General features: G+C 48.6%; 2 protein-coding genes across 3 annotated transcripts in view; one reads left to right on the plus strand and one right to left on the minus strand.

Annotated features, from left to right (window-relative positions):
* NME9 (NME/NM23 family member 9) overlaps positions 1 to 13356 on the plus strand; it is a 39291-nt gene extending 25935 nt beyond the window's left edge. Inside the window, exons 5-13 of the mRNA XM_064587406.1 lie at positions 1607 to 1710; positions 2471 to 2542; positions 4230 to 4346; positions 5628 to 5703; positions 7682 to 7764; positions 8059 to 8151; positions 9329 to 9483; positions 10767 to 10903; positions 13032 to 13356. Of these exons, the coding sequence (XP_064443476.1) occupies positions 1607 to 1710; positions 2471 to 2542; positions 4230 to 4346; positions 5628 to 5703; positions 7682 to 7764; positions 8059 to 8151; positions 9329 to 9483; positions 10767 to 10903; positions 13032 to 13096 (902 nt within the window). The 3' untranslated portion in view covers positions 13097 to 13356. The remainder of the gene's footprint in view (positions 1 to 1606; positions 1711 to 2470; positions 2543 to 4229; positions 4347 to 5627; positions 5704 to 7681; positions 7765 to 8058; positions 8152 to 9328; positions 9484 to 10766; positions 10904 to 13031) is intronic.
* Positions 643 to 13690, minus strand: part of ARMC8 (armadillo repeat containing 8) — a 121072-nt gene continuing 108024 nt past the window's right edge. Inside the window, exons 23-26 of one of the 2 annotated variants that reach the window (XR_010410365.1) lie at positions 12385 to 12519; positions 11453 to 11560; positions 2700 to 2815; positions 643 to 1744 (exon numbers count right to left, since the gene is read on the minus strand). The gene's annotated coding sequence lies outside the window, so the exon portion shown is untranslated. The remainder of the gene's footprint in view (positions 1745 to 2699; positions 2816 to 11452; positions 11561 to 12384; positions 12520 to 13690) is intronic. The other variant, XR_010410366.1, reaches the window with a different exon arrangement.

Below are 13690 nucleotides of genomic sequence, written 5' to 3' on the forward strand. Positions count from 1 at the left end.
CATAGCCTGTGAAGTATGCCCTTGCCCCACCACTGCTCAGAGAGCCAGGGACTACGAGGGGAGATAGGAAGCTGAACTATGGGTGCAAATCCTGCAGAGAGATTGGTAGCTAATTGGGTCCCATTTTTTCCCTAGTGGGAGTGTGAACCTGCTTTCCTTGGTGGGCCCAAACACAGGCCCTTGAGGTCTTCAAAGACTTTTTCCTGGCTTGACCCAAATGCCTTCCTCCCCCATTACACCTCCCTGGTGTATTGAAATCCCCAAGCCCCTCAAGTGTGAAGCTGTTATCCTCAGCGAAACCCGGAGCTTTGTCCTCCACGTGGGTGCCCAGGAGGCCCAAATCTGTCTCCGTCTCTGCAGGTACCTGGTTGCCTTTGAGACCACTGGCCTTAGATTCTCTTGCTTGAACTGGAAACCCAGCATGTCTAGAACCGAGTTGACGTTTCTCTTTCCCGCAAATGATCTCTCCCTGCTACCACCCAGTTCTTTTCCTCTGCCAGGCTCCAAGGTAGAGTCCTTTCCACACCCACGTGACTTTCATCCCCCGTCCCCCCTTCCCTTCCCTTTCAAAGTCTTGTGGATTCCTCCCTTCCTTCCCTCCCACCCCCACTAACCCCCTGTGCCTGGCTTCCTCATCCCTCCCATACCCAACTTGGTTCTCACTTTCTCCCTGCAAAACTATGTTGCTTGATGAAACTAACCAACACTCCTGAATCCATGCATCTTGCTTCTTTCCTGGAGTAGTTGAAAGAGCATGCACTCAGACGAACCTGGGTTTAAAACTAGATTCTACCGCTTGAGAATTTAATTTTTCTTTTGTACCTTGGGTTAGTTACTTCACGTCTTTGAACTTCATGTCTTTGAACTTCACACAGTCTAGCACTAGCTGTGTCGTCATGATGGGGCTGGACACGTCCTGCATGTATCTGGTACACATGTGTTGGCTTAGCTTGCTTCGCTTTCCCACAGGCCCTGGGGCCTCGTGCAATCAGACGAGAGGGTTCCCTCAAGCCCTGTCCTGGCACACTCCATAGACTGGGACTGACAAAGAAAAAAGTAGCCAAGTTACCATCTAGGTCTCTATCAGGTACACTTTTCAGGAGAACAATGTTGATTTTATAAAGTAAATAAAACTCTCCTTTACCCAAAGAAGTGGCTTTTAATCCATCAGGGGAAAATGTCAAAACTGTGCTTATTATCAAAGCAGCTAAGAGTTGATTGTGTGCTGACAGGCCGCCTACCGTGACCTCTTTTAGAATAGATAATTTTAGTACAATTCAAATATTTATTGAGGGCTACTCTGTACCAGCCTGGCCATGAACGTAGCCTGAAATGACTGCAGGTAAAAGATCCGTAAAGAAAATTGTTTTCTACCGCACTTACTTCATTCTGTTTAGAATTCAGAACCCTGAGTTCGTAAGAATAATGGGTGGCTGTGTTTCCATGCTTGACCCTATTCCAAGGGGAGAATAAATCCCTTGAACCATTAAATAACCCTGCAAACAGACGTGCACTGGAGAGGAGTTAGAGTTTGCAGGTATAAATTTTGCCTGACATGGTGAGTGCTGGTGACCACTGAATGTTCCTGCTTCTTGGTTCCACACAGTTGTTGATGTCTATCAAGGCTGGTGTGGGCCCTGCAAACCCGTGGTGAGCCTCTTCCAGAAGATGAGGATGGAGGTTGGCCTGGACCTTCTGCATTTTGCATTAGTAAGATCCTCTCTCAGCAGAATGTTACACGACACTGTAAAATAATTAAACATTTAAAATCAGGGACAGGAAGCATGAGCTGCCTTTTTTCCAGATCATTGAAAAGGCATCGGTTGTGAAATTTTGGGTCATCAGTTACGGTGCTTTATAGTTTCTTTAGAGATAAAAGATTCCTACCCCACCCCTAGCCCCCGACAGTCACTCTGAGCTCCGGCATCTCTTGACCCTGTGCACAGGGAAGGGGTGCACGTCACCCGACACGCATGTTCCTTCTGGCTCATGAACACTGGGGACTCTGAAGTCTTACTCTCAGAGCACAGAGTTCCAAGATTTTTATGCTGTCCTCCATCATGGGGAATTTCTGGCCAATATATCCTTGGATGAATGTATGGAAATGGGAATAAATTCCAGAGAAGTGTGCGAGAGACACTCGGATTAGAGGTTCATAGGCGGAACACAGGAGAAAATTCACCCACGCTGACCTCTCAAGGACTCTGCACTTTCTTCATGGGGAGTCACTTCTGACCCTTCTGGGGAGGGTGTGTGGCAGCAATGTCTGCCCCTGCACAGGGCTTCTCAGACACGGAAGGCAAACTGTGTGTGGAGAGGGTGTGTGTGTGTGCGTGCGTGCTGTTTATGGGGTCTATGTGTGTATATGTGGGGTGTGTGTCTGTGTGGGTATTGTCCTGTGTGGTCGCCCACCATCATGTCCCTGTGTCCCCGGCACCCCAGGCCCCTCCTGACAGCTTGTTTTCTCTAGGCAGAAGCAGATTGTCTTGATGTCCTTGAAAAGTACCGAGGGAGGTGTGAGCCGAACTTTCTGTTTTATGCAGTAAGTACATCTGTAGAACCAGACCCAGAACCATTGCAGATCATCAGGGTTCCGCTAGAGGCGTCTCCCTGAAAGTCACCAAGAGGCTTCACTGATCCAAACAAGGGATTGTTTCCTCCTTGACTGCATTTGTTATCTGGGGTAAGGAGAGGCATACTTAAGTCCTGGTAATGCAGGTCCCTGCCTTGAACGGTGGCACGGCTTGCTGGCGGGGAGGCCCGGGATGACACAGCTCCTGAGGGTCACTCTGGACTCAGCAGCCTTCCTGATTGGCTGTACACGGGAAAGAATGGGAGTCACTCAAAAGCGTCTGCTCCTTCTGGCTCATGGACAGAGCACAAGGTTTCAAGATTTCTATCCTCCGCTCTGTAGAGGGAAGCTTTCAGCACACATACTCTAATGGGGTAGACAAGCTCTGCGTTCACTTTTATTTAATCGTAAGATGTGAAGATATGTTTACAGAAATTCAGAAATGAAAGGGAGTGTTGAGGAAAACCAAGTAGTTCTGTGTTTTGAAAGATAGTTTGGATGTCTTGGGGTGTGACATCCACGCTCTGGCCCCATGCCCCTCCGGGCCCACTGCCTCACACCTGGCTTCCTAGCTTAGGTCACCTGCCAGGCTCCAAAGGCTTGCGACAGATACGCTATTCCTGACTGCAGCCCGTCCTCATCCAGTCAGGGGAAACTGAGACCTACCCGCCCGCCTCTCCTGACAGCCAGGCCAGGGTTGTTCACTTTGGAAACCTTCAGATTCCTGCCCACAGCACTACAAGTGTCACAGATTGGAAGCCTATGGCCAACATTATTTGGGTGTTGATTCTTGACAGAAGACTGGAGTTAGATGCTGAAACATGGGTGAGGATGGAGGTCTCGAGAAGTGGAAAGGAGCCAAAGTGACAGTGGGCCACAGGCGCAGAAATGCGATTGCTGCCACAGGGGTTCGCTTGCTTGAGCCTGTAGTGATGAAGGCATAAATCACACTGGACTGTGTGGGAGCAGGTGCCAAGGCAGCGGGCTCCATCACAGCCTCTCACCCTGTGGCGGGCCCCCTGCGGGGCGGGGTGGGAACGGGGGAGGGCCCACTCTCCACCAGCTTCTGTGAGTAATAGGCAGAGACTGACTGCTGGAAAGGTTAAAGCCGAGACTCAGTGGCCCCAAACACCACCTCCGCTGTGAATGAAGTCTCCTCTGACCCCCCCGGACGGAACTGGGAATCCATTCTTGCCCTGAATGCCAAGCATCCTGTATGTTCCCCCTCTTAAAGTGATGATCTTACTCTGTTGTAATTGTTTCTTTGATATGACCACCTCTCTCCCCACTTGGCTTCCTGTTCCCTGAAGCAGGCAACTCTGGCTTTTCATGGTGACTGTTCATATTCTTTGCCTCTGTCTTGGGGCTTGGCAGAGTAAGCGCTCAATAGGTATTTGTCAAGTGGATGAGACATGTCTAGGCCACTCTTAGTCACCCACAACTTCATTGCCCTGCTCCTCCCTTAACTAACTCCCTGTTTCCCTGGAGGCAGCTCTGAAAGGAGAGGCATGGGGTAGAAGGCAGAGCAGTGGATGGTGGCCTCGGCCTTGGGCACACGCCTAAGCAAAGCTCTTGGACACTCGCTGGCCCTTCAAAGAGATGAAGATCTGTGAAGGAGTTCAAGCAGTTTGGGTAGCGCGTGTGTTCTGTGTTCTAGGGGGGAGAACTGGTGGCGGTGGTGAGAGGAGCCAACGCCCCGCTGCTGCAGAAAACCATCCGAGAGCAGCTGGAGGCTGAGAAGAAGGTGCTGGCCGAAGGCCGCGAGCGAAAAGTGGTAAGGAGTGCTTCCACCAGCGCCGAGCTCGGTGTCTCCCGGTCCCACCAATCTTCCTGGAGCGCTCAGTGGCAAGTGCCATTAAATGCCCACCCGAGGGCTCGGGGAGGCAGTGCCCACTAGGACATACATGCATTTTATTTTATTTTGGATTTTATTTATTTGACAGAGAGAGAGACAGCAAGAGAGGGAACACAAGCAGGGGGAGTGGGAGAGGGAGAAGCAGGCCTCCCGCCGAGCAGGGAGCCCGATGTGGGGCTCGATCCCAGGACCCTGAGATCATGACCTGAGCCAAAGGCTGATGCTTAACCGACTGAGCCACCCAGGCGTCCCATACATTTTAAAAAACTCATTTTAAAAAGTTGCACCCTTCATCCAGAGCACTTGAACTTCTCTTATCCATTTCCTGTTCATCCCCTGCTTCAATTCTTAACAGGGGTTTCTGGAACTCTGACAATATGTTCAGAAATGAAGATAAAGTTATGGAGTAGAGTAGTGGGGTAGAAGTCAGCCTCACTGTGAGTTCTCTCCTGGTGATCTGCCCTCGCCTCCCATACCTGAAAGTTTTAGTTTAAGGGATCGTTTAATTTAGAAATTAAGCCCTGTCATTCACACGAGCAATAGGATCAGCATGGCTTATGATTTTGATAAATTATTTCTATGACAGCATAGACTACAAGTTTCTCACAAAAATTTGGCTGCCATTGAACACTGACACCACCTCAGATAGAGAGAGGCATTTCCTGGTGCTTTGAGCTTCTGTCCAATGAGCCTTATGTTGTTCAGTATTCATTGTTCAAGTTTTCATAGTCACTTCCAAATAGTGAAGCCCTGTTTTTATAGAATGGCTTAGAATCTATATTTTTTCCGAAAATCACACCTGCTTGTGCCCCCTCCAGGGGGAGATGATGTCTTCACGACTAACGTTGCCTGGGGGAGCCAGTTGATAAGTATCTCCTTGTATGTCACTTCTTCCTTTGTCTTCTGGCCAACTCCCTACTTCATCTTTTCTACTTGGTGTTTGTGGAAATGGGCCGAATCTAAACCTTAAAGTCAGCATGGATTTCCTTGTCTTCGAACACCCTCACCTCCACCGTCATCCAGCTACTAAAAAAGATCTTGTAAAGTTTCCAAGGCTGACGCTCTTGACCCCCTTTTCTTGGCTCTGCATTTCAGGCCTTTGCATTTTTTTTTTTTTTGGCTTCTGTCGGTTGCTGGAGGTCTTTGTGGTAATTTTAATTAGCTAACTACTTTCTGTTCATGACCCATGTGTTGCTCTAGATTAGAGACGAGGCTCTGTCTGATGAAGACGGATGCCTCTCCCATGACAAGGACAATGGTGAAGATGTGGACGTGGGTGAGTATAGAACCAGTAAGCAAGACAAAAAGGCAAAGCATATGGGTCATCAGTGATTTGGGCAATCTGAACTCTGGGAAGATTAACCGTGAAACATTCGGTTTCCAGTCACCTAACTTCAAACATACTGTGCCCAATCTCCCTTCTGCCCTTTCTTGACATTGTAGGTACTTTTTGCAGCTTTCTGATCATGCTCAAGTATCACAAGTATGACTTTCGGGGCTACTACCCCACATCAGGAAAAGCCCCACTTAATAAAAAGGAAGGTAGAATTTCAAGTAATGATGCTGGTGTTTCCTTAGTCTTCATTTGAGCTAAAGAGAGCTCATTTCTTTTTTTCACCTTTTCCTGAAGCGTCCAAAAGTCAGGAGTCCTGGGCGTCATAGTTCTTCCTGAACCTTTACTATGGGAAGAACAACTTGACTTGACAGCAGGGAAGCCAGAAGTTAGAAGGTGGCTTGTGACAGTAACTGAGACTCTAGGGGAAACCAGCATTAAGTTCAGGAACTGAGTTGGAAGGAGAAGGAAGATTTTTATTATTGTGTGAAGCAGAGAGGCTGTTTATTCATGTGGGGATAATGAGGACTGTTTGAGTTTGGATTCTAACAAGGAAAGAGGCACAGTTCGGAGAGCAAAAACACTTCAAGTGTGAAAAAATTAGTGTTCTGGCCTCTGCAGGAAACATTTGTTACCTCCTTTTTTGGATGATCTCCTCTTCCCTCCTTCATTATCTCCTCTCAAATCAAGTCTCTCCACCTAGAAAATAACCTAAAAGCCTGCCCTTGCCCTTAGCCTTCCTTCCCTCCATGCCTGAACTTCCTGAGCTCCCATACTCCTTGGGCACCCCTCACCTTCGGCTCCTGCCCGACTTGCTCCCTGGTGCTCATGGGGCACCACTGACCTTGGTGGCCAAATCCAACACACAGTGTCCAGTCATATCCTACAGCCTCTGAGGACTTGGATGATGTTGACAGTGCCTTCCTTCTCCAAACCCTCGTCTCTTTTCGTTTCTGAGATGTCATGACCTTTCTCGTTTTCCTTCTACGTCTCTGGCCTCTCCACAGCCTGCCCCCCTTCATTGGCCTTTTCTCATTTGCTCCCCTTTCAAGCTGGAATTCTCTGGGCCCTGATCTGGCCTCTTCTCTTCTCACCCCGCGCCTCTAGGGGTTCTCATTAATGGGTCAACGTATAAGGGATTTCATTTTAAGAGTCCCTTAAAGACTAAGGATTCATGGGACATTAGAAATGAGAAAAATGGATAGATTTGTTGCTTAAAATGATTCACATTTTTGCAGTACACAAGTTTTTGAGATTTTCAGAGTAGGAAGTTCTCCTCAAACGCAGACGTTGTCATGTTTCATTGCCACACAACTGATGTAAAGGTTGAGAACAGAAAATAGGCTATGGGGGGTACAGAGTCTGTGGAGAGTGTAGGAAGCTCACCAAGGCCAAGTTGATACAAACAGGAGTACAGTAGGGCTGGGCTTATGGACTGGACACCGGGCCTCCTACAGGCCTGAGCAGGGACTACAACCATGTGCCACCTCCCGCGTCACCACAGCTGATTGGATCTATGGGCACTGACCAAAGAACAGCCATCAGGACACTGTTCAGGGAGCTATGACTGCTACCTTGGCTCCACACAACGAACTGGCCAGTCTGATCTTCTCTCAGGAGAACGTGCTGGTGCTGAAAAGTCATACAGACTCAGGGCCTGGGGCAGTCATTACTGCCCATATGCCAGAAAAGTTAAAAAGAAGCTCTGGCGAGGGAGCCAGTGGAGTAAGAGAACAGAGTAGACAGCAGCTAGAGGCTCAGAGTCAGGGGAGGTGACAGGAAGGCACGAGAGAGGCCAGGCCCGTGTTGCCTCTGTTCCAGCTCTCCCCAGCTCCAAGCTGACTCTTCCAGTTGTTGCTGGAGCTCTGCTCCGAGTAGTCTCTGATCTCCTCCCTGCTCTCCCTCCCCACCCCTACCCCAGCTTCATCAGGGAAGACCTGCACCTTGGCCATCATTAAGCCAGACGCAGTGGTCCACGGAAAGACTGATGAGATTATTATGAAGGTAAGAGAGACAACGCTTCCCGGACAGACTGCCCTCATGTCTCCTCTGCTGGAAAAGCAGGGGTGGGGCATTGAACAACAGTGTGCTAGTGGGAAAAGGAGGCTTCTGAGGAGCTCCAACCAAAATTCCAGTTAAGTCAACGAAACATTTTAAATCCGTTTGGGACAGATACGATGAGGATGAGGGTCTTCGCTGCTTTTAATGTTATCTTTCCCATTATCTTTTACTTTTCAGCACATTTGAATGTGAATTTGGGCTTGATTTACCCTTTCACAATATATGTATATTTTACAGATCCACGAAGCCGGTTTTGACATTTTAGCAAATGAAGAGAGAACCATGACAGAGGCAGAAATGCAACTTTTCTATCAACACAAAGCTGGGGAGGTCAGCTCATCTGCTTCCACATGTCCGACACACTCTCATTTCTTTCTCTTTCTCCAACATTATGTTTATAGATTGATGTTAGTTTGGGAGAAAATCGAGTATTACGAAGAACAAGAATATGAACAGCAAGAAGGCCATGAATTTGCTCTCAGAATAATGATTATAGTCTGTATCAAGTAAAAAGTTCTTTGGTTGCAAGGAAGAGATTTTGATTCTAACTTAAGTAATGACATAAAGAATTTGTTAGAAGGATACTCCATAGCTTCCAGAACTGAAGAAGATAGTTGAAGGAGTTGAACAAGAAGGTGTTGGGAGAAGAACCAAAACAGTTGGGGCGCCTGGGTGGCTCAGTTGTTAAGCGTCTGCCTTTGGCTCAGGTCATGATCCCAGGGTCCTGGGATCGAGCCCCACACTGGGCTCCCTGCTCCATAGGAAGCCTGCTTCTCCCGCTCCCACTCCCCCTGCTTATGTTCCCTCTCTTGCTGTGTCTCTCTCTGTCAAATAAATAAAATCTTAAAAAAAAAAAAGAATCAAGACAGTTGTAGGGACCTTAGGAGCAGAATCCCATGAACAGTCACTTTAGGTGCTACTGTTGGACAACTCAGATTCAACCACTTTCCACGTGCTTCTGCTTCTGACTCCCCTACTTGGGACGGAGGCCTAGTGGACCTAGCTTGGTCATAGCCCCACCTCTTAGGTGAGGTGTGTGTGTTTGGTGGGGTTGGAGGGGATGGAGGGGCATCATGGTCGTCAGCCAGACTAGGCCAAGTGAAATGGGGAAGGGCTACTCCCCAAAGGAAAACCAGAGTACTGCTACTTCAAGCAGCGGGAAGGGTTGCAAGGCCTTGCAAAAAATAAGTCTTAGCTACATCGCACCCCATGGTTATCCGGCATCCACATGATTTCCACACACGTCCCTACCTAACTTGTTATAGTCTCTCACCCAACCCCAAACAAGTCAATTCAAAGCCTCATTTTCCTGCCTTTGCCTTTATCTGGGTTCTCTGGGTGTGGCTGGTCATCACCACCACCCCTCCCTGGGCCCTCCATGGGCAGGCTGGCCTGTGGCAAGGCTGCTCACTGAGCCCCTCCCTTCCTGAGGGTGGGATGGGCCCGCTGACCCACTATAGGCCCCAGGACCCCTGCCCTGGGTCACCGTTTCCTCTCCCTGTGCTAGGAGGCATTTGAGAAGCTGGTACATCACATGTGCAGTGGACCGAGCCACCTCCTGATCCTCACCAGGCCTGAGGGCCCGGAGGACGTGACCGCTGCCTGGCGAACGCTCATGGGGCCCTGTGACCCTGATGTGGCAAGGAGGGAGCAGCCTGACAGGTGATGTCACCAGCTGTGTTCTTTTCATTTATCTCAAAACCTGGGAATCCAAGAGCCCTGCTCTATATTCAGCCCCAAATTCCCCTTTTATGTATATTTGGAGAGACTCTGACCTCTTTGTTATCTATTTGAGGAGACCCTGCTATCTTCACCCTCTGATCCAGTCCTACAGTTAAGAGGGTTCCATAGTGTGGTCCCAGAAAACACATGCAACACTCATCCAGGAAATATGGATTGCAGGGCCCCCGGTAAAGTCTGCCAAGTCAGAGACTCTGGGCAGGGCCTAGGGATCTGCATTGTAGACTCAACTCTCTCCACTCTCCTCCCCACCCAGGGTGTTCTGAGGCCCCCTAGAGTCTGAGCACCTGGTTCTGCACTCTGCACTAGGCTGCCTTGGCCCTGTATTTAGCCTGGCATCACCAATGCCAAATTCACTGTGTCTTGCCTTTGAAGCTGAGAGAGCCCCAGCCACCAGGAAAGAAATGAGCAAGAGACTAAGTAATTGCAGTTGTACTCTGCAGTTGTAGGGGACCAGAATATTCATACATGGGACTAGTAAGACAGCCTAGGGTTTAGATCCTAGCTAACCACATACTTGGGTAAGTCCTTTCTCTGAGCCTCAGTTCTCAGTTCTGTAAAATGGGGTTATGACACCTATCCTGGGATGCCACTGAGTGTTGTTAAGAGCACTTCCTAGGGCCATTAATCTCTCTGTGCCTCAATGTCTTCATCTGAAAAATGGGTACTACAATGCCTCAGACATTGATGTGAGGATTAAATGAGCATATGTACTTACGTATGTATGTGTATATACGTATATATACATATGAAACACTTGGAACAGTGCTTGACAAAAAGGAAGCCCTGGCAATATTAGTATTATCTTATGCTGTTATTGAGGAATTAATGATGCACACTCTCGAGCTCCTGGCAGGGTGCTAGTCCCTGGTAGTGATAGCAACAAAATGGGAGCTCCCGAGCTTGCGCCGTGACTCGTGCGTATTTAAACTGAGAATCATGACAGAGTGTCCTTCACAGAGCTGTGGTGCAAATGAAACGGGATCATGTATGTGAAGTACCTGGCAACCTGCCCAGAACACCCAACATCACGATGGAATAGATGTCAGCTACTGTCCTTGTTGTTCTTGGCATTTCCAACGGAGAGAAAGCCATTTCACAGAAATGCGGGGTGCTAACTGGTTGCTGGTGCCCGTTGCCGGAGAGCAAAATGTTTCTTTGCAAATGAAACGATTGTTTCTTGTGCATTTTACCTATGTTCGCAGTCTCCGTGCTCAGTTCGGCACAGAAATGCCCTTTAACGCAGTCCACGGAAGCCAGGAGAGAGACGCCGCCAGCCGGGAACTGGCATTGCTCTTCCCCACATTTAAGTTTGCAGATGAAGTTCTAGAAGCCTCTCTGGGTAAGTCATCAAGGCCATTTTGGTTCTTTATTAAATCTGCAGTGAGTATTTGGCAGGGGTTGATAATAACTATGTGGTAACTGAGTCTTCAATCTAAGAAGGTCCTATTTGAGAAAGAGGGGCCATTATATAACTTTTGTAGCAGTCCTGATCTGTTTTGTTTTCACAGAGTAATGATGTTGCTTTTTAATACTTCATTACCTTTTTTTTTTTTTTGCTGCCTTCTTACTTTGGAGTCATATTTTCATTGCAAAGTTACTTTGCATTTTCTTGTGGAAACCACTGGGAAAATGTAACTAGCTTTCTAGAACCCTGCTTCAAAGCCACTTAGAGGCCAGAGGTCACTTCCTCACTTCCTCTGTGCTTCACACACCCCACGCCAGGCCCTTGGTGGGGTTGCTGGGCAGTGGAGCATTATACAAAAGGGCCCTGAGCCTGCTGTGACTCTTGTGTCCCTCAGCTCCCACATTTTGGGTAAAGTGTGCTAGGTCATCTCCACCTCCAAATCTGGGTGAGAAACCCAAGGGGTCCAGAGTGCATGTGACTTACCCCACTCCATAAGAAGAACTAGGCCTGGCCTATGATGCTCCTGCTGCCGAGTTGGGTATCCGTGGTCTGAGCTTGAGGTGAGGTGGGAGGGGCCAGGGGGTGAGTATCCTGGGAAAAAGCAAAGGATGTGAGGGTAGGATTCCTGGGAGAAGGCTGCATGTAGATCTGAAATGGTAACAACACACTTGGGCACAAATGTTTGGGTTTTAATCAATATATTTACCTAAATGTTTGCTATGTTCACAGTTTCCTCAAGATCTGAATCCAGCTGAGTAAGAATAGGTGGCCTGAGGGCAATGGAAGATGGCACAGGAGCTGGCCCATGCCGGCCCTCATTTAATCCTTGTGGCTACCTGCTGCCAGCTGAGGGGCAAGCTGGGTGCGGCGGTGGGGTGTAGAGTAGAGAGAGCATGGGAAGTGTGGCGTTATAGGCATCAAAAAGACCCAGTTTGACTCATGCAAGTGCATGCTGTGGTTCTTCAAAGCCATTCCCCTGCTGGGAGGAAATCTCACTCTGGTGACCAGGGCCCGCTTTCCTCGAGGGACCTGCCCTCAGAGAGCGCTCCTGATGCATTTCCTTATGTGTCCAGGGTCATGGCACATCTTCCTCCTTTGGGGGGCGATTGGAGGCAAGTAGAATAACTCAGGGCCAAGTCTGGGGAAGGAGGAGAGTGGCCCGGCTGGGGAATACTCATCGGAGCTACTGAGGAGAGTGTTGGGAGATCGCGAGCCTGACGTTTGGGCCCCAGGTGATAATGAGCGAAGGGGACAGTTCCACCGGGGTCTGAGCCCAGACACATCCCAGGGATAAATACCCAGGCTCCTGAGAGCATGATTCTGAAGCAGGCTTGTCGGGGTGCTGATGTGCTGCTCATTTGTTTGATGTGTCAGTCCTCCTCAGGTGTCAGGAGCACAGTGTGCTTCCAACTTACCCATCACTGTCTCTGCTAAGGGTCAGGGCTCAAGGGCACTGGAGACAAGACCATCCTGGGTTTGAATCCTGGCTCCGCTAGTTGTCAGCTGAATAGCCTTGGGAAAGTTACCTTTCTGGGCCCCAGGTCCCTCATCTGTGAAATGGAGATATTGACAGACCCATTATTAGCCCCGTATGACAGACCCATTACTAGCCCCATAATAACATCTCCATAACAGGGATCTTCCTCACAGGGCTGTTGTGAAGATGGAAGGACACAAAGGATATTGAAGTTCTTAGCCTGGGGCCTGACACATATTAAGTCCTCAACAAATTACTCATTCTCCTGATTTTTTTTTTAAAGGTTTTATTTTTAAGTAATCTCTACACCCACCGTGGGGCTCGAACTCACAACCCCAAGATCGAGTCTCATGCTCCACCAACCAAGCCAGCCAGGTGCCCCTCATTCTCCTAATTTTTAATTCCTGGTCCGGAACACACGTATTAGGACCTTTCTCTGCTGTCCCTTCCACCCGGACCCCTCACTTCATTGTCTGTGATGTACTTAGATCCCCTTTTCCTGCTGTTTTGTGGATGGTGAGTGGGACAGAGGACGGGCACAGGGCTACGTTTCAGAAGTCCTGCAGAACATCTGTTGTCCCACAGGCCACGGGGCTGAAGGAGCGGCGGGTCCCACCGAGGCACGTCGATTCCCTGAGGACATGGACTGAGAGGCTGGGTTGCTCTTCCGGAGCATGTGACCAGGGGCAAGGCCACGAGATGAAATGTCAGTGCACTCGAATCAGCTGCACATAGGAAAGCTCCAGAATCGGAACTTACTCTTTTCAGCACCAATATTTTTTTGGTTTAGCTATGTCTCATGAACAATAAGAATAGTATATACTTTCTTGCCTTATTAAACAGTATATAGAATATATAGTTTTTTGCTTTTGTTTTTTGCTACCTCTGGGATTTTATAAAATAAATGGACATCCGTTATTTTACCCTGGCGTGATATGGTGACATCTCAGGGGATACTGAGTTACACAGGACAGAGTTGCCCCAAGAATAAATCTACTTTGTGGACTAAACAAGTTTAAAGTTCAAGTTGGTAACTATGAACTTGAAAACAGTGCAAAAAGATTGGCTATAACACTTCCAGGCATATGGATGTGGAGGCAGATAGAAATTGGCTTTAATCTTCCTGCTGCCTACCCAGTCACGGGGACAGTCCTGCAACGCTGCCCAGTTGGCCACCTGAGGTTCTCCATGAATCAGGCCATGTTCATAAAGAAATGCTTGGGAGTTACATTTGGAACCAGGGT

The sequence above is a fragment of the Mirounga angustirostris genome, unplaced genomic scaffold (genome assembly GCF_029215605.1).
Source record: "Mirounga angustirostris isolate CCGP_5_RB_7025 unplaced genomic scaffold, mMirAng1.0.hap1 SCAF_1, whole genome shotgun sequence".
Lineage (NCBI taxonomy): Eukaryota > Metazoa > Chordata > Mammalia > Carnivora > Phocidae > Mirounga > Mirounga angustirostris.